This window comes from Ictalurus punctatus, chromosome 16, assembly GCF_001660625.3.
Source record: "Ictalurus punctatus breed USDA103 chromosome 16, Coco_2.0, whole genome shotgun sequence".
Taxonomy (NCBI): domain Eukaryota; kingdom Metazoa; phylum Chordata; class Actinopteri; order Siluriformes; family Ictaluridae; genus Ictalurus; species Ictalurus punctatus.
In genome coordinates, this window is record NC_030431.2 from 4,825,001 (window position 1) to 4,845,000 (window position 20,000).

General features: G+C 45.6%; 1 protein-coding gene across 5 annotated transcripts in view; it reads right to left on the bottom strand.

The window, feature by feature from the left end:
• Window positions 1–151: 151 nt before the first annotated feature.
• The window catches only part of uvrag (UV radiation resistance associated gene), a 60,505-nt gene continuing 40,656 nt past the window's right edge, over window positions 152–20,000 (bottom strand). For 4 of the 5 annotated variants that reach the window (XM_053686611.1, XM_053686610.1, XM_053686613.1 and 1 more), the window contains 2 exons: window positions 9,428–9,519; window positions 152–965 (listed from right to left, as the gene is read on the bottom strand). In XM_053686611.1, coding sequence (XP_053542586.1) covers window positions 314–965; window positions 9,428–9,519 — 744 coding nt within the window. In that variant the 3' untranslated portion in view covers window positions 152–313. The remainder of the gene's footprint in view (window positions 966–9,427; window positions 9,520–20,000) is intronic. The other variant, XM_053686614.1, reaches the window with a different exon arrangement.

Genomic DNA, 20,000 nt, shown 5'->3' on the forward strand with positions numbered 1-20,000 from the left:
AAAGGAGATATAAAATATAAAGATATGAAATGAGAAATTAAAAAAATTGAGACGAGTGAGGGATTTGGAGTTATATATGGCACAGTTTAAGTTACTTGTTATTTCTGAGCTAAATGTTCCTTCTGATCCGTTAAAAAAACCACACCAAGCATTTCAACCACATTCTCTTTATTTTATTTGAAAGGGTTAGAGTGCAAATATTCCAGGTATTTCCTAATAATAATAATAATAATAATATACCTCTGTAAGTAATGTCTGTTCAATGCAGTCAGGTGTGAAGGTAAAGGCCTACCTGGTGACCTTTGACCTCTGGTTATTTATCAGAGTTTTTGCGTGGACGTCTGAAGGAGGACGGGTTCTCGCTCAGAGCATAGATACGTTTTGAGAACTCCTCAAAGTTCTCCAGTTCTCCGAGAACCTGATCGTCGCTCTCTACGGCCACGGCATGCTCCACGGGGATGCTCGGGAAATCCTCCAGCCGTGATCCTAATCCTAATCCCGTCGCCTCGGTACCCATGATCTCCTCGGCCTGTTCCACGGAGCAGCACACCTCGGCGCCGACCGTTACACCGGCGGAACCGTTCATGGCGCCTTGGTGCTGCAAATTTTCCTCCACGCATTCCGGCTTGCTCGGTTCTCCGGACAGTTCCGGTTCTCTCTCTGGAATCTTCTCTGCATCCGGATCATACTGTTCGGATTTCGGCTCTGGTGTCGACGTTCCAGCAGCTTCCGCTCGCCCGTCCTCCTCCAGCGAGTTCTCCAGCTCCACGCTGACGTCCAGACGGTCGGGCGGAGCTTCCTGGATCGCCGAGGTGACCGGGATAGGGGTCACGACCGGGTCGTAGAGTTTATGCGACCTGCGTTTCTTTTTGCCCTCTTCCGGAGATTCGGGAAAAGAAACCTGCGAGACGCTCAGGTGGGATCTAACGGGGACCGGGATCGAGCTGGAGACGTGATGGCGATCGCTGAGAGTGAGACAGAGAAAGACAGAAGGAAAAAGAGAGAAGCAAAGAATGAGGGCATTAGATAGAACCACAGAGAGAGAGAGAGAGAGAGAGAGAGAGAGAGAGAGAGAGAGAGAGAGAATTATTAACAATTTTTATTTCTGGAAATTTGATTTAATCACTGGGAATAAATCCTAATTACGTGCCAATGAAAACAGAGCAGAGGCGGAGCTTACTGCACCTTTAATACCGTTTTTAAGAGAAACCTGTTGAAATTATGATGTTTATTACATGTTTAGTAACATGTAGGCACACAGCTGGACACATCTGGACTATACAGACATGTCAATGCAAATAAAATACATTTGCATAATGTTAAAAAAAAAAAAAGTATATATTTTTTCACTGAGGTTTATAATTGTTGAGTTTTTTTTTTTTTTAAACTTCAGAACGTTAATTATATTAACGACTTCTCCATCGAGTGATCATCCCCCGAGACACGAATTAAAAATGCAGCAAACAAAACCAGAGCTCGCTGCACTGGAAACTGTATCTGACGAACATTAAATTAAAAATAAAGAAGAAAAACACATCAAAAGGACCGAAGCGAGCCGCTCCGGACAAAACACAGACTCGCCGCCTCGACTCAGAACCTGATCACGTCTCCGAGTCCGATTAATCTCTCTCAGCACTGAAACACAAACCGAGTCGGGTTAAAAACGCCCACGCACTCACTATCGTCTCTCTGATCAGTCTAATCCGGTAATAAACCCCGTCACGTGGACGCAGGAAACGCCACCACGTGGAGACGTACGTGGGCTGCGTGAGGATCTCCGATTCAAACGTCACGCACGCTGGAGGAAGAAAACAAAAAAACAAAAACAAAAAGCACGCAACTCTCGTTTCCCCTTTTCAGATTAGATTACAAACACGAGTCAGGTCCGATATCTAATCACGCGAGAGAAGGAATGTTTAGCGGTGATGTGAACCAGAAAAAAAAAATAAAAAAAATCTCCCAGATGTGTCATAATATTTTTCATCTCGAGTCTGTTTTCTATTTATTTTAATCAGGACAATTAGCCCTCTGCCGTCCTGCTCGCTGCTTTCTTCCCCACGGCTGTGTCCCAATAATGTTTAACATCCCCTTCATAACGTCCCCTTGAAACGACCCCGAGTCGAACCCTCTTCGAGACGACCTGAAATCAAAAAGGACCATTTTCACCGCCTTTCAATCGGAAAGTAAACGCCACGTCCATCACTTCAAAGAGGAAATACAGCTTTTTTCATAATATTCCATCGAAACCTAAACTTTCCTGCTTCTGAACGTTTTCTGATCTGTGACCCAGTCACCCCTCTCTCTCACACACACACACACACACACACACACACACACACACACACACACACACACACACACACACAGGGAGAAAACAAATTTAAAGGTGCGTTAGATAAGATTAGTCTTTTTTAGAGTTCACTTTAAAGGTACATTCAGTGATTTTTTATGCAGGAAACAAAGCTCCACACTTTCAGGGTTCCCTCCAGAGGCCACACCCTCAACCACTTACATCCTGATTGGTCGGTTGCTGGTGCTGCGCATCATGTTGGCTTTTATTACTATTACTATTATTTTTTAACAGTTTGACCTGGACATCACTCAGGAGCATCGTCGAGCAGGAAACTCATTATAGTTGTTTATTATTATTTAGCGATGCTGTGTGGTGATTAGCGTTCTTGTGCTAACACTCGAAACACTGGATGAATTGAGAGTTAGCAAAAACTTCATCCAGATGTGAAGCAACATCGTCTACAGAGACCACAATACAGCCTGAGTGGATTTATGCTCTGATTCACTGCTGTGTGTGTGTGTGTGTGTGTAAGGTTTTTTTTTTTTTTTTAATGATCTGGAACCCAAACACACAGATAAGGATCCTGATCCAAATCCATTGTTCTGGTCACCTTTTATTGAAGGAATTTCTGTGAAAACAACATCTGGATAAAGTGTGTGTGTGACACGGCTGTAAGGGGAAACGGTTCAAGTCCACCAGGAGCGATTAAAAGCCTTTATGTGAAAAAACACACACACACACACACACACACACACACACACACACACACACACACACACTCACACACTTAACATCCGAACAGCACACCTGCCAGAAGAGCGCTGAGAGAACTGAACGATCGAGGGACTGATCCGACACCATGAGGCACTAATGTGGGGGTGGAGCTACAGAAAAGGGGGAGTGACTTCATTATAGAAAGGTGTGGAAGCAGAACAGTGGAAGAGGGGGGCGAGAGAGGGAGAGACAGATAAAAAAAATGGTCCCAAGAAAGAGAGATAAAGGGAGAACGAAACAGAAAACACAGAGAGATAGAAGAAGAGAGGGACAGACAGAGTAAAGACACACACACACACACACACACACACACACACAATAGAGGACTCTCACTAGCATTACGTTTTTATTCTTTAACATTTCTTGAGTGCACTTCAACTCTTGAAAGTGTGTGTCTGGGTGTGTACGTGCGTGTACGAATGTGTGTACGTGTGTGTGCACGTGTGTGTGTGTGTGGTCTGCAGTGGGAGCAGTTCCTCTCGTTCTATGCTGCACATTCAGCATGTGTGTAAAGTCCACAGAGTTTTATTTTTCCCAGAGAAAACATTGTTCACAAGAAACGGGTCACAGCTTTATCCACACAGATTGAAAAAATATGTTGTGTGTGTGTGTGTGTGTGTGTGTGTGTGTGTGTGTGTGTGTGCGCGTGTGTGTGTGAGAAGGAGGCCTAGGTTGCATATTTCACAGATTAATTTCCAAACCTTTGATCCGTGAGCCAGAGATCACACAGATCAGTGCGTTTCCTCTGGGAACCTTCGCGTTTTTCACTCTGGATCTACGGAGGTTCTCAGAGACGCTGCTGAAGCGGAAGCCTCGGCCGCGTTACGGAGTTACGAGGGTCTCTGTAAACAGGCGGATGGAGAAGCGCCTCGGAGGCAGAAAAACACCAGGACGTTGCTGAGATACAGACGTGCACTAAGCTCCGTCAGGCTCAGAGCAATAAAACCACTCCGTATTACAAACAACCGGGATTAGTGCGCAAGTCGCTCGCTCGCCTCCGCCTCATTGGGGGGCGGGGGGGCTGTCTTGGGGTGGATCTTTACATGAGTTGTCTGTTGCCTAAACCTGCGTTTAGACCCGACTCGATCATATCTGATGGAAGGGGGAGAAAAAAAAAAAAAAAAAGAAAAGAAAAAAAAAAAAAAAAAAAAAAAATGAAGAAAGGTCCATTTTCAGGGTTTAATTTCAATAAAAAGTTCATAGGCAATATATTAAAATATTTTATAGTATCAGAATAAAAAAAATAAAAAATTCTAAATAAAAGCAGGACAGGTTACACTCACTAGCAAAGAGTTACAGGTAAAGCATTCGTGAGGAATAAGGATGAGGCGAGTGAAACACAGGCTGAAATAAAGGCGGTTTTTGGGAGGCGTGCAGCGAGAGGCGATGAGGAAAGCGGAACGCTGAACTTCCTGCTGCAGGATTTTATGCGTTAATGTTTCACATTCCGGCCCCCTGTGCTGGAAACCATATCTGACCGAGCCAGCCAGAGGTGAGGGAGCCACACGGAGGGGCAATAAACGACGTCTACGAGTAACGCAGGACAACAGGAGCACGCCCGATCCCAGATTCAGCATCAAGTCGAGCTCCAGACGCGGCGAGGAGCAACCACGGAGACGTAACTCAACACAGAGCAGCTCGGAAAACTCCGACTTATGGTTTAAAGCTGACGTTTTTACACGAGGGGAGGGGGGGACGCAAAACCGCTTGGACGTGTAGGGCGAATTGTGTGTATGTGTGTGTGAGAGAGAGAGTGTGAGATGCCTGTGGCGATGCTGAAACTTCCTGCATCACGCTTTAGCAAATCATACGGGTTTTTAAAAAAAAAATAATAAAAAAAAAATTAAAAAAAAAGGAAAAATAACATGCAAGGCTTCCACTTCCTGATTCAGAGGAGGCTGAAAAAAGGTCAAAAGGTCATGTGTTTCATCTGTTCCCGCTTTGTTTAACCTGGCCTGCTTCCTTTCCCAAACACAGATTATTAAATTAACGCTGGAAAGGAGGCTTTTACCCGGCGCTGAACCGCGACCGAGCCGAAGGCCGGATGAAGAAAGAAAGCGAGGCAAGAAGAGGCACGCCGCGGAGCCGCTTCACGGCTTCACAGCTCCGCAGGGTTCTAAATAGAGATCGGATAAAGGTGCTTTCCAATTCTCCGGCGTCACGTGCGGCGCAGCTTATAAACCTGCCGCGCTGAACGCTCGTCTCCGAGCTCGTTAGGCTCGCATGACGGTTCTGGCAGGAAGGCTATCGATCGATCGGCTCCGGAAAGGGAAAACAGCTGGGTATGAATGAGTGAGAGCTCGCGGCGCTGGTGGAATTCGGTTACACGGAGAACCCGGTTCTCGAATTTCACGAGGGGTCTCAATACGGCCATGTTTACCAACAGAAGTCATATGACAGAATAAACACACGATCACTGGCCTTTACAGAGGTGAGAATATTTTTTTTAGGTCCTAAAAACATTTCCGTTCCAGTTCCTTCACCGCACCGGTCCTCATTATTTAAGATGAATGTCCGTGTGGGAAACCGAAACCTCTCGGAACGTCACAGTCACTTCATACTTTTATTATTAGTATTATTAGTATTATTATTTCAAATTCAGAGGAGTTTGAGAAATCCAGCACGGTTTAGTGAGGGGTTTTTTGAGGAGTGATGGAGTTGGGACTCTGCTGCTCTGCCGGGAAAGGGCGATCCTCTCTGAATTCGGAATTTCTCAGAGTTCATCATTAATCAATTAACAGTGACTAGCTAAATTAGTTTCAGCTGCTATGACGATCCTGAATAACATTACATTACCAACTTGTTTCTTCTGTCCACCTTTTTTACTACTTTCTGAATGTTCCAGAATTCGGTATCCTACACAATTCACTATTCCACACGCTGCCATATTCCGTACACCACGGTATTCCGTACACTGCGGTATTCCATATACTTCACTATTCCGTACACTGCGGTATTCCATATACTTCACTATTCTACACACTGCGGTATTCCATATACTTCACTATTCCGTACACTGCGTTATTCCATATACTTCACTATTCCGCACACTGCGTTATTCCATATACTTCACTATTCCACACACTGCGTTATTCAATATACTTCACTATTCCGTACACTGCGTTATTCCATATACTTCACTATTCCGCACACTGCGTTATTCCATATACTTCACTATTCCGCACACTGCGTTATTCCATATACTTCACTATTCCGTACACTGCGTTATTCCATATACTTCACTATTCCGCACACTGCGGTATTCCATATACTTCACTATTCCGTACACTGCGTTATTCCATATACTTCACTATTCCGTACACTGCGTTATTCCATATACTTCACTATTCCGTACGCCGCGTTATTCCATATACTTCACTATTCCGTACACTGCGTTATTCCACATACTTCACTATTCCACACACTGCGTTATTCCATATACTTCACTATTCCGCACACTGCGGTATTCCATATAATTCACTATTCCGTACACTGCGTTATTCCATATACTTCACTATTCTACACACTGCGTTATTCCATATACTTCACTATTCCACACACTGCGTTATTCCATATACTTCACTATTCCGTACACTGCGTTATTCCATATACTTCACTATTCCGTACACTGCGTTATTCCATATACTTCACTATTCCGTACACTGCGTTATTCCATATAGTTCACTATTCCGTACACTGCGTTATTCCATATACTTCACTATTCTACACACTGCGGTATTCCATATACTTCACTATTCCGTACACTGCGTTATTCCATATACTTCACTATTCCGCACACTGCGTTATTCCATATACTTCACTATTCCGTACACTGCGTTATTCCATATACTTCACTATTCCGCACACTGCGTTATTCCATATACTTCACTATTCCGTACACTGCGTTATTCCATATACTTCACTATTCCGTACACTGCGTTATTCCATATACTTCACTATTCCGTACACTGCGGTATTCCATATACTTCACTATTCCGTACGCCGCGTTATTCCATATACTTCACTATTCCGTACACTGCGTTATTCCATATAGTTCACTATTCCGTACACTGCGTTATTCCATATACTTCACTATTCTACACACTGCGGTATTCCATATACTTCACTATTCCGTACACTGCGTTATTCCATATACTTCACTATTCCACACACTGCGTTATTCCATATACTTCACTATTCCACACACTGCGGTATTCCATATACTTCACTATTCCGTACACTGCGTTATTCCACATACTTCACTATTCCACACACTGCGTTATTCCATATACTTCACTATTCCGCACACTGCGGTATTCCATATACTTCACTATTCCGTACACTGCAGTATTCCATATACTTCACAATTCCGTACACTGCGGTATTCCATATACTTCACTATTCCACACACTGCGTTATTCCATATACTTCACTATTCCGCACACTGCGGTATTCCATATACTTCACTATTCCGTACACTGCGTTATTCCATATACTTCACTATTCCACACACTGTGTTATTCCATATACTTCACTATTCCACACACTGCGTTATTCCATATACTTCACTATTCCGTACACTGCGTTATTCCATATACTTCACTATTCCGTACACTGCGTTATTCCATATACTTCACTATTCCGTACACTGCGTTATTCCATATACTTCACTATTCCGTACACTGCGTTATTCCATATACTTCACTATTCCGTACACTGCGTTATTCCATATACTTCACTATTCCGCACACTGCGTTATTCCATATACTTCACTATTCCGTACGCTGCGTTATTCCATATACTTCACTATTCCACACGCTGCGTTATTCCATATACTTCACTATTCCGTACACTGCGTTATTCCATATACTTCACTATTCCGTACACTGCGTTATTCCATATACTTCACTATTCCGCACGCTGCGTTATTCCATATACTTCACTATTCCGTACACTGCAGTATTCCATATACTTCACTATTCCGTACACTGCGTTATTCCATATACTTCACTATTCCGTACACTGCAGTATTCCATATACTTCACAATTCCGTACACTGCGGTATTCCATATACTTCACTATTCCGTACACTGCGGTATTCCATATACTTCACTATTCCGCACGCTGCGTTATTCCATATACTTCACTATTCCGTACACTGCGTTATTCCATATACTTCACTATTCCGTACACTGCGGTATTCCATATACTTCACTATTCCGTACACTGCGTTATTCCATATACTTCACTACTCTACACACTGCGTTATTCCATATACTTCACTATTCCGTACACTGCGTTATTCCATATACTTCACTATTCCGCACACTGCGTTATTCCATATACTTCACTATTCCGTACACTGCAGTATTCCATATACTTCACAATTCCGTACACTGCGGTATTCCATATACTTCACTATTCCGTACACTGCAGTATTCCATATACTTCACTATTCCGCACACTGTGTTATTCCATATACTTCACTATTCCACACACTGCGGTATTCCATATACTTCACTATTCCGTACACTGCGTTATTCCATATACTTCACTACTCTACACACTGCGTTATTCCATATACTTCACTATTCCGCACACTGCGTTATTCCATATACTTCACTATTCCACACACTGCGTTATTCCATATACTTCACTATTCCACACACTGCGTTATTCCATATACTTCACTATTCCGTACACTGCGTTATTCCATATACTTCACTATTCCACACACTGCGTTATTCCATATACTTCACTATTCCACACACTGCGTTAATCCATATACTTCACTATTCCGTACACTGCGTTATTCCATATACTTCACTATTCCGTACACTGCGTTATTCCATATACTTCACTATTCCGCACACTGCGTTATTCCATATACTTCACTATTCCGTACACTGCGTTATTCCATATACTTCACTATTCCGTACACTGCAGTATTCCATATACTTCACTATTCCACACACTGCGGTATTCCATATACTTCACTATTCCGTACACTGCGTTATTCCATATACTTCACTATTCCGCACACTGCGTTATTCCATATACTTCACTATTCCACACACTGCGTTATTCCATATACTTCACTATTCCGTACACTGCGTTATTCCATATACTTCACTATTCCGTACACTGCGTTATTCCATATACTTCACTATTCCGCACACTGCGCTATTCCATATACTTCACTATTCCGTACACTGCGTTATTCCATATACTTCACTATTCCGCACACTGCGTTATTCCATATACTTCACTATTCCGTAGACTGTGAGGAAGTGTTAGCGACGCGAGTGGTTTTAGCTCCTACAGGTGTCTGGTGTGTGAGAAAGAGTATGTGTAACTCACCATCTGACCAGCAGCCCGTGTTCCAGAAAGTTCTTGAGGTTGGGTAAAGTCTGACGCAGGTCTGGTGTGGAGAGACCGTGCTGATACCGCAACTGTACATGTACACACACACACACACACACACACACACACACACACACACACACACACACACACACACCTGATCAATATCTAATCAACATCTGATTTTATCTAAGAGAAAAAAAAACTCAAAGTCACGTCATTAGTGTCATTGATGTTATGACACACACACACACACACACACACACACACACACACACACACACACGTCTTTTCTCGTTCTTTCCTTTCACGTTATTTTTTCATCCGTTTCTTTTTCTCCTTTTCATTCACTTTTTTCCCCTCTTCTATTTCTCTACCTTCATTAGTTTTTACCTTTTCCATTCTCTTTCTACTTCCTTTTTTCCGTATTTCTCTTCGCCCTCTTCATTCCCTCTCTCTCTCTCTCTTCACACACGCGACTCTCCATCTGTCTTTTATTAACATTATTACTTTTGAACTTTTCTTTTATTTCCTTCTTTTCTTCTCCTCCTTTTTATAAATGTTCTCGCGTCCGTTCATTCCTTTAACACCCATACCCTTCTCGTTATCCTGTACGTTTATTTACTCATTCTTTAGACTCGGGCACTTGGACAGTTTTCAGATTAAGGTTCAACACGTTTTATTTTTTTCCTTCGGCTCTGTGCGAGCTGCACTCGTTCCTCTGGGAAATGCTCATCTCATTTTATCCTTTTCCTCCCTAACGCTGAACACATTTACCACCGGGACACCAGGCTCACGGGCGTTTCACGCTTTGCACGTCTTGGCTTCCGTTCCTTCTTTAATCCGGAGCGGTATTTATTCGATTCGGGACTCGCAGGGAGCCGAACAGGGAAATTTGTCGTCGGAGCTTTTCCTCCTCGCTCGATGTTTATTGGATTTATCGGCATGTGACAATTTAAAGGATTTACGGCGCTGTAAAGCTGCCGGTGTGGAACAGGAACCTCCACCGGCGAGACTGAAGCGTGTCCAGCTCCTCTACACACCACCAGGAGGACGAGGAGGAACATCTGGCTGTGATAGAGAACCTGAGGAACATGAAACCACGTGTCCGCTTCCCAAACTCAGACCGATTCCTCCTGCGACAAACATCACTCACCTACACCGTCTGGGAGTTTAGTCTGGAGGGAAAAACGCCAAACGTCCAAACACACAGCCAGCTCCGATTTTACACACACACACACCCATCTGCAGGGTCTCAGACACTGAGCCGTTAGCTGTTTACAGGAACGACTGGAACGATTGAGAGTTTTCCTCTCAGCCGGGCTTCAGTGCTCAATGCTAATCTGCTGGATAGAAGCTTCCATTATCTGTTAGTGACGTTAGCATCCGGGCAAAACCGAACACGCTGCAGCTGATCAACTACGGTTTATAATAAAACAATGCTGTGGAGATGTCTTTTTTTTTTTTGACTGAAATAAAGAAAACGAGCCAGAAAGGGAGAGAGAGACACACACACACACACACACACACACACGGTTGCTCATGTAACTCTGACCCTGTTCTGCTCGGAAGACTGCAATTACATTTGCAATTATAAAGAGCCACACAGCAGATCAGTTACACACACACACACACCGGCACTCACTCACTCTCTCACACACACACACACACATGCTTTTACTGACCTGTATTACAAACATGTGCCCTCTCTGACCTGCTCAGTGTTAGTAAAGGCTGCGTGTGTGTGCGTGTGTGTGAGAGAGAGAGAGAGAGAGACAGAGTGAGAGCGACAGAGAGGGAGAGACACACAGAGTGAGAGTGACAGAGAGACACACACAGAGATACACAGAGAGAGACACACACAGAGACACACAGAGACACACACACACAGAAAGCAAAAGAGTGAGACACACAGAGAGAGAGAGAGAGACACACACACACACACACACACACACAGAGACAGAGAAAGTGCAAGAGAGAGACATACACAGAGAGAGAGAGAGAGCGCACAAGAGAGAGACAGAGAGCGAGACACACACACACACACACACACACAGAGAGGAGCACTGTAGACTGGTTTATATTTATTGTACTATTCCAGACGTCCTCCCAAGGGCAGCCTTAATACGTGACATCTTTAAATATGTGTGTGTGTGTGTGTGTGTGTGTGTGTGTGTGTGTGTGTGTGTGTGTGTGTGTGTGTGTGTGTTAATGTCTCTCTCAGATCCATTCTCTCCTTCCTCTTAGAACTTTATCAAAAGCAGCAGCTCGGCTCCAGGACTGGATCGGTGCTGAAACGGTCGAACGCCGCCATTCGTTCAGGTTTAAACTCGAACCTCCGGCTTTTCCAGCGCGTCCGACTCGAGCTTCCGAGAACCGAGCCGGCGGCAACCTCACACCGTCACAGGATGAGGAAGAGCGCGTCACCCCCGAACCCGCGCTAACGCCGCGCCTACAGACGCCCGAGCCGCTGATTCCATTAAAACCAAAACTCGATTAAGACGTGAGGAGATGTGCGAGAGGGAAAACCGGAGCGTTTTCCGGACATTGAGTCGCTCCGGAGTGAGAGATCAGATCCTGATTAAATTACTTTCAACTCTTTAAACGCCGCTGTACAATCAAACTTCCTAAAGCCAGGTGCTGAAAGGCGGCCGTGCTGAAACCCGCGAGCTGAAACCCGAGACATCACATGGAGTTATAAACAGGACAGGAAGTGTGTGTTCCGGGAAAACACACACACACATCCAGTGGGCTTTAATTCGACCTCCGTAAGGTGTGAATAACCTGATCCTCCGAATGATCACACACACACACACACACACACACACACACACAGAGAGAGAGAACAGGAGCGCATCTGGCCAACAGGCCTCAAGGTTCACCAAGAGCTCTTCTCAGCTGTGACATGTTCATAATTCAAAACCTGTTCCTGCACCCCCCCTCCTCCCCCCTTCTTACTGCTTTATTAGTAGCAGTCTGATGTTTGTGTTTGGGACTGAGAGGTGGACTGGACTCATACAAGTTTTGTCCCCACAAAAGAGTCACTGTCTGAGATGAGCAGTGTTCCAGATACGTGTAAGATTGGGGGTGAGTTGATTTGGGGAGAGTGGTGGGGGGATTGATTTGGGTGGTGAACAAGATTGTGGGTGAGTTGATTGGGGGGGGGGGGGGGGGTGTTTAGATTGTGGGTAAGTGTAAGATTGGGGGCGAGTTGATTTGGGGGGTGTAAGATTGGGGGTGAGTTGATTTGGGGGGTGTGCAAGACTGGGGGTGAGTTGATGGGGGGGGTGTTTAGATTGTGGGTAAGTGTAAGATTGGGGGCGAGTTGATTTGGGGGTGTAAGATTGGGGGCGAGTTGATTTGGGGGGTGTAAGATTGGGGGTGAGTTGATTTGGGGGGTGTGCAAGACTGGGGGTGAGTTGATTTGGGGTGTAAGATTGTGGGTGAGTTGATCTGGTGGTGTGTAAGATTGGGGGTAAGATTGGGGGGTGAGTAAGATTGGGGGAGGAGATGATTTGGGGGGTTGATCTGGGGGTGAAAGATTTGGGGGTGTGTAAGATTCGGGGTGTGTAAGACTTGGGGGTGAGTTGGTTTGGGGGTGTGTAAGATTTGGGGTGAGTTGGTTTGGGGGGGGTTGATTTGGGGGTGAGTTGGTTTGGGGGTGTGTAAGATTTGGGGTGAGTTGGTTTGGGGGGGTTGATTTGGGGGTGAGTTGGTTTGGGGGTGTGTAAGATTTGGGGGTAAGATGGGGGGGTTGATTTGGGGGGAGTAAGATTGGGGGGTGAGTAAGATTGGGGGAGGAGTTGATTTGGGGGGTTGATCTGGGGGTGAAAGATTTGGGGGGGTGTAAGATTCGGGGTGTGTAAGACTTGGGGGTGAGTTGGTTTGGGGGTGTGTAAGATTTGGGGTGAGTTGGTTTGGGGGGGGTTGATTTGGGGGTGAGTTGGTTTGGGGGTGTGTAAGATTTGGGGTGAGTTGGTTTGGGGGGGTTGATTTGGGGGTGAGTTGGTTTGGGGGTGTGTAAGATTTGGGGTGAGTTGGTTTGGGGGGGTTGATTTGGGGGTGAGTTGGTTTGGGGGTGTGTAAGATTTGGGGTGAGTTGGTTTGGGGGGGTTGATTTGGGGGTGAGTTGGTTTGGGGGTGTGTAAGATTTGGGGTGAGTTGGTTTTGGGGGTGTGTAAGATTTGGGGGTGAGTTGGTTTGGGGGTGTGTAAGATTTGGGGCGAGTTGGTTTGGGGGGGTTGATTTGGGGGTGAGTTGGTTTGGGGGTGTGTAAGATTTGGGGTGAGTTGGTTTTGGGGGTGTGTAAGATTTGGGGGTGAGTTGGTTTGGGGGTGTGTAAGATTTGGGGTGAGTTGGTTTGGGGGGTGTGTAAGATTTGGGGGTGAGTTGGTTTGGGGGTGTGTAAGGGCTGGTAATTTTTCATAGCTGATGGTCAGAGACTGGAATGATTGGAGACAGAGGATTCAACAATCAAGGCTCAAGTGTGTTAAAGACTGACGGTAGGAGGCTGAGTGTTAAGTTAATCATTTGAAACCAGCAGTGTTCGAGACTGCCTATTTTAAAGAGCGGAATTGATGACCGGTTGGCGTTCTGTATATGTAAACCCATCGCATGTTCTGTTCACAGCATCGAATCACATTCAGCATCAATACCAAACGCAGTGCGGTAAAGAGCTGCTTGGATGAAAAGATTTCTGAGAGATGATATTTTGAGAACCACCGTTATACGCTAATAATTCTAGACGAGTGAAAACGAGGCGTTCAGAGAACAACGGAATAAACAGTAGTGTATAGAAACAACGAAACCACTCCCACTTTTCCTGATATTACAGAAGTGCATATAACGGCGATGAAACCCAGCGATGGAGGAACAGTTGATGCATTTGTGTGTTTATCTGTTAAACTCCAGCAAGGTCACTGCGCACACGAAGTGCTGACGCGACCTTCGTCTTCTGATCAAACCCACGGCGGTGTAAACTCCCCCGACTGTGTCCATTTGGTAAGAATTATGATGGTTTTCAGAATTCAGAACATCGATGAGAAACAAACAGTGATTAGCGCGAGTGCATTCCAGAAACTTCAGTAATAGTTACGCCGACGCGTCGGTCGATGAAGGAGAGCCACCGCGTCAGGCTCCCATCTCGTTACGCGGAACGACAGCACACGATGCCTGCGTTAGAAATGTTTGGGACAATTTAAACAAAAGATTAGCGGTGCGGCGATCGTTGCCGGGCGATTTTTCCGAGGAATGTGGCACGGCGTTCGGTCCGGACGCAGGAGTGTCGAGTACACAAACGAAATCACGGCCGTAAACGGCGAAAAGCAAAACATTTCACCTTCAAAAAGATCCGTCACCGAGGCCATCCGCTTCAATTACTTCCATTTCGTCTTCAGAAGAGTAAACAAGTCGCTTGTTTTTCCTGTTAACCTTCCCGTCCGTGGCATGTTTTGTTTTTCACCTCTGCCACGACCAATTTGTCTTCCTGTCCTTAAAGGTTCACAGTCATCCTTTTGACGTATATTGCGAGCGACGTTCCATACGAGACTCTCCTCTGTAACGAGGCGGCTGCGTTCAGAGTGAGATCATTTCAAGCCCGGGTTCTTGTCAGCGCCCGAGTCACGGCGCTGCGGCTCGACCCGGTTATTAGGATCAGCTGAAAAGTGTTTGGCCAGCTGCTGGAAAGAGGGCACGACAAGAGGAAGAAAGCACCTCGGAGAAGACTTTTCATCAGGAGGTTCACCTTTCCCAGTGCACTACCATTTTTTTAAAATCCAGACCCCGGAGAAACCGAGGCCTTCAGAGGCTCCGGTGCAATTTACAATCGGAAAAAAACATTAATCCGGTCCGAGACGTCGAAGAGGCGCGGCCTTGGCTCGGATCGGCAATGAAAAGGCACATGTGGAAGGAGTTCTCCGTCTCGCAGGTTACCCGAGTGTTCCGCGTCCCTGGGGGAAGCAATCAAGGCGTCCGGATGCTCCTGACTTACCCTGCGTCTGAGAGGCCTACGCAGGTGCAGCTAAGAAAGAGTCCACCCCGGGTAGGGGCCCTACTGAAGTCACACTCCCTACTCCCTCCATTGTGGATGGAAAGTCGGCTTCCGTTATTGTTATTCTGTGTCGCTCGGCCAGAACAGGTTTAACGTGTCTCCGTAACCACGGGAGGACAAGAACCCGAATATTTTCACTTTGCACTCGACTTCGGTTTGGGAAACACGCCGAGAAATCATGCTGGGAAGCTTGCTCAAATCACAACCGTTTAGTCTCGCGCCGATGGATAAATTACCACGGAAACTCCCGAGATATAATAGCAGGCGAGCGATGGAGGACACGATGAGCTTCGGTTTCGGAGAGCTCGTTCTTCACCATGACTTCTGGTCGCTACTTAGCAAAGTTCCGTCTCATGGACCTGGGCTGTCTCTTTCCATTTTTACAGCAATACAACCGGAACATTTCCTGTAAAAATCCCCCATCTAAAAATCTGTCGCCTCTTCATGTCGTGTCAGCGATGATCAATGCATCAATACAATCCACAGAAATGTGCTTGTGGATTCTGCTGATGGAAAGTGCGTCTGTCTTAAAGACCTGAAAATAACAGAAACGTGGAAAGAGCTGAAGTGTGAACCTTTGGCCCAGCGATCGGAGGACTTGCTAATGTAAAATGCAACAGCCAAGTCGCCTGGAACATTAGCGGAAAACAGGCATGCATTACGTCTTGTGAAGTCTCATGCATAATGCATGCCTCACACATGTTGCCTTAAGACAGGGTGGCATGGAAAGCGGCGACGAAAAGCCGAGTCGGAACGGAGTTCTCTTTCGGACGCCGGCGCGTGCATACATTTGAATTAATGGCCGACTCGTCTTTCGCGAAGATCGGCTTTCACCTCGGGTTATCCCAGCTGTAGTCGAAAACGATTCTCAGAGCCGGCGTAAGAGGATCTCGAGCAAGAGTAGACACGGTAAAGATGGCCGACTCGTCATCAGATGTTTATGCCAAGTGCAGACAGGCTTCCTGACTTGGTTTAATGAGAACCGTACGACTCCTTGTAAACGCACGCTATTGTTGGCTAGCGTTAATGCAATTAGCCATGAAAACTTCAGACGGAAGGCGGTCCCCGGCTCTCGTCCGCTAGGCCCAACGAGGACCCGGTTCCAGCCGTCCACTGCCAGATCATAAACCGACTCGACGTTTAAAAGGCAAGCGGAACATTCATTCGTCCCGCATCCGTTTGCGGATGCTTGAGAGCATGTCTGTTGAATCTTTGGCATCTGAAGTACTTCCGCGGGACATCCGTAAACCATTCTTATCGTTCGGACGTGACGATGCGCGTGTCTTTACGTTTAAGTCACACTGAAAACTCCGCCTCATTTTAATACACGTTATTTGCTCGGAACGTTATTACAAGGGCTTGTTGAAAAGGGCGTGGCTGCGCTTGATCATTAGTAGATCGCTCGACCATGACATGTGATCTGTACTTACTCGAGGAACTCAATAACTTCTAAACCCCCAGAAGCGTCACTTCTCTGACACACCCTTTTTAAACGGAGAACTAATCCTGAGCTAAGTCTGAACAGGGCTTAAGAAGACTTTGAATATTTAAACACAACCGCCAGAGCGAATGAATAAATAAATAAATAAATAAATAAATAAATGATTTAATATAGGAGCCACACCGAGACATTAACAGGAAAATAAAAAACAGCAATGAAACGACACAAATATAAAAGTTATTTTTCGAAACGAATATACTTTAATAAACGTCTTTGGATTTACTGGGCGTGGCCACGTATTACTGGTGTTAATTACGCGTTATCTTACAGGTTAGTCACGTTAGAGGAGCTAGCTAGCGTGTCTAAACCCCGCGCCGTGTTAACGTCATGTCTCCTGCACTAGATCTCGGATTTGAGAGCTAGCTAGCTTGACGGACAACAAGCATCATTTTTATTTGTACGATTAAACTAAGTGCTCGAATACGTTAAGTGAAGCATCGTATTGTGCAATTCGCATCCGCCATTACATTGACTAATATCTCAACACTGTCAGCTCGAGCGATTTTATTTTCATTTAAGCTCCGCCCCCTGTATTCCTACAGCTCTGAAATTAGAAAAATTAAAACGTGAAAATGAATGGACGTTAAAGAACGGGTGGTTTATATAAACGTACCGCGTGTGTAACGGACGGCGTGACACTCATACGCCGGGACACTTTAAAGCCGTCGTCGCGTGGTCGTCTTATTCCGCTTGACGTTTCCTGAAGCCGTAAGCGAGAGGGATAAATCAGAGCTCCTTTAAACCGTCTCGGGTTTCAGAGTGTCACTGACCCCAACCCCCCCCCACCCCATCTCCCTTCTCCCCCTCAACCGATCGCCGCTTTTATCCCTCTCGTCCACTCGTCCCCTCTCCCCGTTCTCTCTGTACGACGGGTGATAATGGAACACAGTTGCGTCCCGGCGGCTCGGCTCTAATTCGCCGGAGCGTTGCGGAGGATTACGGAGGCGCCGAAACACTCCGCTCGTTTACATCCTTACAGCGGAGACTCCCCGAGACCGAGGGGAAATCTAATTAGCAGACCACCAGTGACAGACGCCTGCAGTTTCACACTGATCACAGCCAAACACACACACACACACAGCTCTGTGACTGTAACTACACTTGACGAGTCTTACTGCGCTACCAGAAAAGCCCCAAGTGAGAATTTTAATTCATAAACCACTAAAACACTGCTGTGGGCTTCATCTGTAAAGCATCTGATTCTTCTTCTAATTATTATTATTATTATCATCGAAATGGTAGAGCACGGAGTCTTTCTGCAAACATACACGCATGATAAGTCGGTGTGTGTCCAGTTAAAAACTACAATCTCCAACAAAACACTGTTTTCTCCTAAACAACCGACATTAACAATCACAACACCAACACTGACATTTCACAACCACAAACATCCAACAAGCAGGCAGGAAGGTTTTCCATCAACCATCGTTTTATAATTGCTTATAAATAAATAAATACGACAATATTCACTAACAAGTAGCGCCGTTTTCCTTAAAAACGCCACCGTTTGATCTGAAAATCAACCAAACACCGAATCTCAAAAACACAAAAATATTCATTAACTATCAAACAGCATTCCGTCCATAAAAACACTCATATTAACATTCCATCAAGCACCGTTCTCTCGTAAAAAAACAAACAAACAGACAAACAAAAACCCTAAAAACACCACCATCCATCAAAAACACGCCAATATTCACGACATTCGCAATTTTAAAACACACCAACACACACGGTTTTCTACCAAACACCAATCTCCTTAACAAAAACACCAATACTCACGACAGAACTTTCCACAAAACTCCATTTTACAACAAACAACGTTTTCTTTCGGGCAGCAGTCTCGAGCAAAACCACCACCAAACAGTCCTTTCTGAAACACCCGAACACCGGTATTTCACCATAAAAACAAACAAACAAAAAAACAGTCCAATACCCACATTCCCTCGCTGATCAAACACCTAAACGCTCTACAATAAAAACAAACAATTCCTAACACAAACCGACTAACACATCTCCACCATTTTACAACAAACCCCAACGTTCCTCCAACACGGAGGGACACGCCGGGGATCATCTACCACAACACCGAACGCCGACGTTTACCTCGCTCGAACGTTCGAGAAACTTCCCAAATGATCACAGAGTGAAAAAAGCCGCAACGCAACACGTGTCGGTGTTGAGCGTTTAACGCCGGGTCAGAGATGATTACTGCTGTACTAGTGGTCCACAGTAACACCTGCTGGATGATCGCGTCCCTCCGTCGGGGTCGCAGGGCCTCAAACCCGCTCGTGAACTCCGAGCGAGTAACACTAGGCCCTTTTAACCCGGGGGAAGAGAAACTCGACACCGACAGGGGACACGCCGGGGTCGAATCAGCCTGTTAACACCGCGCCGACGACATCGCACATCCATCTTACCCTCTCGGCGAGCAGAGGCGGAGCCAGACTCAACAACAACAAAATGAAGCGGATGTTTGATGAAGCTAATAAAGCGTGATGCCGGGCGTGCGAGTGAGAGATTGTGTAATAGAGAGATAAAATTTTTATATATTTTTTTAAAACCACACAATACATCGTTACACAACGTTCGACCTTCCAGTTACGATTATCCAGAGGGACGTTTGGCTTCGGCTTGATCGAGGAAACGCTTTCGCCCAACAATAATCGTAGTGATAATAAAATAACAATGCCCAACGTGCGCTCATTCGTGGCTCTCTCTCTCTCTCTCTCTCTCTCTCTCTCTTTAAGCAGAACTGCCAAATTAAACCATTAAACCTTGACTGTCCGTTCAGCGCCAAAAGTCTGCGGCGGTGTTTTATTATCCCGGAATAAAATGCATAGCGGGGCAGTTTATGAGGGGGCCGTTATGTTTCTAGGGATGAGGATGAGTTTCCATGAGGGAAAAAAGGGAATTAAGAGAAGGAGGGGGGAATTTTTTTTTTTTGGGGGGGTGGGGGGGGGGGGTGGATGGAGGTGAAGAGCCAAGCAGCCCCACTCCTCGCCTTAGTACCCCTTCAG